We start from the raw sequence: 5,885 nt of genomic DNA, 5'->3' as shown, positions 1-5,885 counted from the left end.
GCTGGGTGACTTTGGGCCAATTGCCGGGAGATGGTGAATTCTAGTCCTGCTTTCGCCATGAAATCCAACTGGGTGACTTGGACCAATTACCAGGAGACTGGGAGTTATTGTCCCACTTTGACCATGAAAACTGGCTGGGTGATTTTGGACCAGTCCCTTTCTATTAGCCGAGCCCCTCACAGGGTTGTTATTGGGGGGAGAGGGGCGAATAGAAGGAAGGAGTATGTTCACCACCTTGAGTTATTTGTAAAGATAATAAAGGTGGGATATAGATAAATCAATAAATTGCTCGGATGCCAAGACTGGCCCAAAACCAGCTTCATAATCACGCCTGGAGGGGGGAAAGGAGGAAAAAAGAATCCGTTTGTCCTGCAGCTGATTATGGCCAAGGCACTTTTTTTCACTTTTTACCTGGACAATCGTCGGATTGTCTCCGGAGCCGATGAGATAGCGGGGATTACTCCAGATGAGTTCTAAGAAAGCACTTTCATCTCCTTTCTCCACGGCTTTCCGAAGCTTTGCAGTCAGATCCTGGGTACGAGGGCTTTTGTAACTGTTGGCCCTTTCTTTACTGACCGTTTCCAGTTCAGGAGAGCACAAACCATCTGTTAAGATATAAATAGCGTCGCGCACTCCTGATGCAATACAGGCTCAAAAAAAAAAATGTGCGTGGACATTCGCAAAAGGCAAACTTCATTTATGCACGCAAAAGATCCGAAATGGCATCCAGTAGCATTGGGTTAATTCGTCACAAGCTACAGAACTTCACAGTGTGAATTTTAAAACTCTAAGGCAGGCCATAAGCCCCCGTAATACGATTAAAGTGTAACTTTGCAATAGCGGTGAATATTTCTAGCTTGGGTGTAGGAGAGCGAACCTTCACACCTAAAAGGTAACATTCAGCATTCTTACTCACTGGCTGAGCCAAGCAACGGCTACAGCCTACTAAGTAGTTCTAATTGCCAACTTCAGCTCTATTAGCTCCTCTTGAGATTCAGAGGATGCTCTTCTCTATAACGTTGCACGTTCATTTTTAAAGCACAGCCCATTTTTAAAGACTGCAATGTTTCTCTGTCATATATATGTGTGTGTATGTGGGTATGTGCATAATGGTTATGGTTTTGTTTGAAAGCTGAATGCAACGAAATTTCATTTTAATGTATGCTGATTAGTGCACATTTAAAGTGACAATAAATAGAATTCCTTATTGGCTTGACTGGACACACTAGGAATTTGTCTCCGGTGCATAAGCTCTCAGTGTACATATGAGCAATAAATCCTGACCCTAGCCATCGTAAAAAATACATTCATCACAAATCGTAAGATACAACACTTAGTGATAGTCATAGGATAACTAAAATAAGCAATCAACATAAATCATACTAGGATACTAAAAACAATATAAATTGTAAGATACAAGCAACAAAGTTATAGTCAAAAGTAGATAAGGAGATAGGTAATAGGAAAGATGAGAATAATAATAATAATACAGCCTTACTAGATAGTTTGACAGTGTTGTGGGAATTAGCTGTTTAGCAGAGTGAGGCATTGGGGGGGGGGGGAATAAAGATTCTATTCTATTCTTTTTAATTATTCTATTATTGTTCTATTCTATTCTTTTAATTATTCTATTCTATTATTATTCTATTCTATTCTTTTAATTATTTTATTATTCTATATTATTCTATTATTCTATTCGGTTCTATTTTATTCTTTTAATTATTCTATTATTATTCTATTTATTTTTTATTTATTTATTATTTGGATTTATATCCCGCCCTTCTCCTCGTAGGACTCAGGGCGGCTGACAATCAATTAAAATACATAAATAACAATACAAATTTAAAATTAATTAAAAGAGATATTTAAATATTGTCAAATTTAAAATATAATTAAAACCCCTCTAAAAATTACCCTAGGCCAGTCCTGCAAGCTGGAATAACCAAGTCTTGAGGGCGCGGCGAAAGGAAGGGAGATCAGGGATGACCCTGATCTCTGGGGGCAGTTCATTCCAGAGGGTGGGAGCTCCCACAGAGAAGGCCCTCCCCCTTGGGGTCGCCAGCCGGCACTGTCTGGCCGACGGCACCTTATTCTATTCATTCTATTCTATTCTATTCTTTTAATTATTCTATCATTGTTCTATTCTGTTTTATTTTAATTATTCTTATTCTATTCTATTCTGTTCTGTTCTATTCTATTCTAAATTATTATCATTCTGTATCATAAAAAGTCGGTGTTTAAACCAGTTTAAAGTCATTTAAAAGCCATTATGGAACACATTTAAGCCTTCCGCTTACCTCTACTGAAGACCGAACAGACTTTGACAGGAGACAGAGAGATGGTAGACTTGTTTGGAGATGGGAAATAATCACATATGCCTTTGGCAAATTTCTCTGCATCTTCTCTGTTTGAGAAAGCTTTAAAACGTGACCCCTTAATCATTTTGACAGCTTGCAAGGCTTCCTTTTTGTCCTCATAGACATGTACCCTTTCTGGGGGGGAAAAAAACCAGCAGTGAAATAAATTCATTTCTGATGAAAAGAGAAGGCAACGCCAAGTCAAGAAATCTGTCCCTCTACTTTTTATCGCAAGTCCCGTTTTAGCTACTTTATGCAATGGTGATTACAGCAGAAAACACTCAGATCAATTCAATCTGCTTTGGTGAATTTTACTTTGGAGGAATAACTACAATACCACATAAATTTGCAAATTTTTTCCAGGGCCTTCCACAAAACCAGTCAACTCTAATCAAAACTGCAAAGAGGTAATTAAATTAAAGCTGAAGGACACACCATCTACATTGGAACACAAGAGCTAAACAGAGTTAAAATCATCTCACTAAGACAATGATGCAAGGCTGGGTTGCTTTTTCATCAGCAAGTCAATTTCATTTCTTGAGAAACTAAACCACCTTTAATTTGCTTAAAATCGTGGGTCCAAGTCAAAGACGACATTAAAAAAAGCGATTGCCCATCAGATTTACAGTATCTGTTTTCATGTTTCCTCTGACACTATTGGTAAGGGATCTGAAAGAATCTGTTGCATCTTCTGGGGCCAATTTCTTACTTTTCTGCTCAAGATTTTATAGTTCAAAACAGGTTATAATTAACAGCTTGACCTTATCTTGTTGGAACAAATCAATATTTAATTCAGAATTGGGAATTTGGCCTGAAGTCCATACATCCACAAGGGTATGTCAGATGGGTAAGAGCCAAGAGTTGGAACGAGATAAAATCTGTCTTTAAAAAAGGCACCAGTCCCTGGGAAAAAATGGGAAAGATGGATCTGGCCTATGGGCTGTCCCTGAATCCAGCAAACTGGAGAATGCCAGTTCTGGATGTAACAAACAACTCAGCTAACAAGAGAAACAAATCTTTGTAATTCCAAAAACAAGGAAAAGGAGGAATGGAGGAAGCTTGCAAGCTCAAGATTTATGCAGGGTCATTTCCTTCCTCTTAAAGTTATACTAAATCATCATTAATATATCCAGCTGATCTCTTTAGTAAATAAACACACGCACACACCAGTATTTTTATACCCCAAATTTTGCACAGGGGGGGGGGGAGAAACATCGGCCACTAACAAACTCAACATCATAATCCACTTTTATTTCCTAGCACAAGAAACGTTAAGCTTTGGATACCGCATCCCCGGGGAAAAAAAAAAGCATCGATCCTTGAAAATGCAGCACCGCTATTTTTATGCCGAGTATTTATTGCTATCACACTAAAATGGTCTCCTTTGACGGCCATTTCTTCTCAAGTAATCCGACCGCTTGGCGCTGCGTGCACATTAAGCGTGGGAAATCAATCTGATCGATGCCCTCCTGCTGAATTTTTCATTTGCTGGCCACGAGAAAGCCATCTATTAAGCCTCGTTGGCGTTTGTCTGGTTCGAGGGAGTCTCAAGACTCTAAAGCAGCGAGCTGTCTGCTCTCACAGTCATGCTGCAGAAATTCAGATATTGCTGGGACGACTGCAAGATCTACCAGCACCAAGCAGCCTGGACAGTTTCAGGGAGAAGCTGTCGAGAGTATTAGGGGGAAAAAGATGTGTTTTCAGTGGAGCAATCCTCGACTTAACACCCACAACTGAGCCCCAAATTTCCATTATGAAGCGAGGTAGTTGTTTAAGTGAGTTTTGCCTCATTTTATGACTTTTTTTTAAAAAAGTGAATCGCTGCAGTTGTTAAAGTGAATAGTTTCCCCTATTGACTCTGCTTGCTGAACGCCGGCTGGGAAGGATGCAAATGGGGATCACATGTGCCCCGGGACACTGCAAGCGTCATAAATGTGAGTCAGTTGCCAAGTGTCTGAATTTTGATAAAACCCTAGTAAGGCCACACCTGGAATACTGCAGCCAACTTTGGTCACCATATCACAAAAAAGATGTTGAGAGTTTGGAAAAAATTCAGAGAATAGCAACTAAGATGATCAAAGGCCTGGAGACCAAAACATACGAAGAACGGCTATGGGACTTGTGTTTGGCTAGTCTAAAGAAAAGAAGAAATAGGGGAGACATGATAGCAGTATTACGGTATTTGAGGGGCTGCCACAAAGAAGAGGGGGTCAAATTCTTCTCCAAAGCACCAGAGGGCAGGACAAGAAACAATGGTTGGAAACTGATCAAAGAGAGAAGCAACCTGGAATTAAGGAGAAACTTCCTGACAGTGAGGACAATTAACCAATGGAACAGCTTTGCCTCCAGAAATCGTGGGTGCTCCCTCACTGGAGGTTTTTAAGAAGAGACTGGACAATCACCTGTCTGAAATGGTGTAGGTTCTCCTGCTTGAACAGGGGGCTGGACTAGAAGACCTCCAAGGTCCCTCCCAGCTCTATTCTATTCTAATTCTAACTGGGACCATGCAACGGTCTTACGTGTGAAAGACAGTCATGTCCCTTTTTCAGTCGCGCTGTAACTTCAAACGGTCACTAAATGAACGGTTGTTGAGGATGACCTCTGCAAGGAGACTGTCAACGAAGGAGGCACTGAAGGGACCTATTTCAAACCTATTTATAAAAGAAACTCTTACCATTTCTAGTCAAGATGTCGTCGTATACCGGGCACACCCCGTAGTACAGCAGAGGCTCTTTGGAGGGAATCTGGGAGCGAAGAGGGGAGCCGTTCGCTTCCCGCATCAGGGCTTCCTCCTCAGGCGGGTTCAGACCCATGCCATAGCCAAAATCGCCCTCCTCGGGGGAGGCAAGGTGGCCGTTCGTTTTCCCAGGTTCTGGCTGGTTCCCGTCAGCCGCAGCAGTTTCCGGGAGGCCGTTGTAAACGGGAGCCGTGGCCTCCAAGGGTCCCTGCTGTTCCCATAAAGCCTGGGCCAATCTTTTCTCAAAAATGGACCTGGTGGTCAGCGTGATGGGCCCGCACTTCAGGCCGGCTTTGACAATTTCTTCTCTCAGCTCATCGGGGGTCAGTTGTTTTAGTCGGGAGAAGATTTCGTCCATTGTTATCCTCCCTGTAGGCAAAATAAAACAAAAAAAACAAAAAAAGCAGAGGGCATTGTTTAGTCCATCAGAAATACAGCTAAGCTCTTGACTTACCACAGTTCGTTTGGTGACCGAAGTTACAACAGCACTGACTTATGACCGTTTTTCACACACTCACAACCCGTTGCGGCATCTCCAAGAGTCACATGATCAACAATCAGAGGCTTGGCAACTGGCTCGTATTTAGGACTCAAAGTCCCGGGGTTCAAGTGATCAACCTTTGCCAACAAAGTCTATGGGGGGGGAACCAGATTCCCTTAACAACCATGTTACCCACTTAACAACTGCAGTGATTCATTAACAACTGTGGCAAGAAAGGTCGTAGAATGGGGTAAATTTTGCTTAACAAATGTCTCACTTCGCAAACAGAAATTTTGGGCTCAAAATACGG

The 5,885-nt window shown here is 41.6% G+C and overlaps 1 protein-coding gene across 1 annotated transcript; it reads right to left on the bottom strand.

The window, feature by feature from the left end:
- Window positions 1-411: 411 nt before the first annotated feature.
- On the bottom strand, window positions 412-5,452 carry LOC107301056 (ankyrin repeat and LEM domain-containing protein 2-like; the record flags this gene model as incomplete). The annotated part of the gene is made up of 3 exons (XM_015830324.1): window positions 5,032-5,452; window positions 2,298-2,492; window positions 412-605 (listed from the first exon to the last, which is right to left on the bottom strand). Coding segments are annotated over exons 1-3 (810 nt in total), but the record flags the coding sequence as incomplete, so codon positions are not given.
- Between the last annotated feature and the right edge of the window lie 433 nt (window positions 5,453-5,885).

This window comes from Protobothrops mucrosquamatus, unplaced genomic scaffold, assembly GCF_001527695.2.
Source record: "Protobothrops mucrosquamatus isolate PMUCROS unplaced genomic scaffold, P.Mucros_1.0 scaffold9768, whole genome shotgun sequence".
NCBI lineage: Eukaryota > Metazoa > Chordata > Lepidosauria > Squamata > Viperidae > Protobothrops > Protobothrops mucrosquamatus.
The sequence above is the reverse complement of the archived record's forward strand: the minus strand, read 5'-3'. Positions and strand labels throughout refer to the sequence as shown.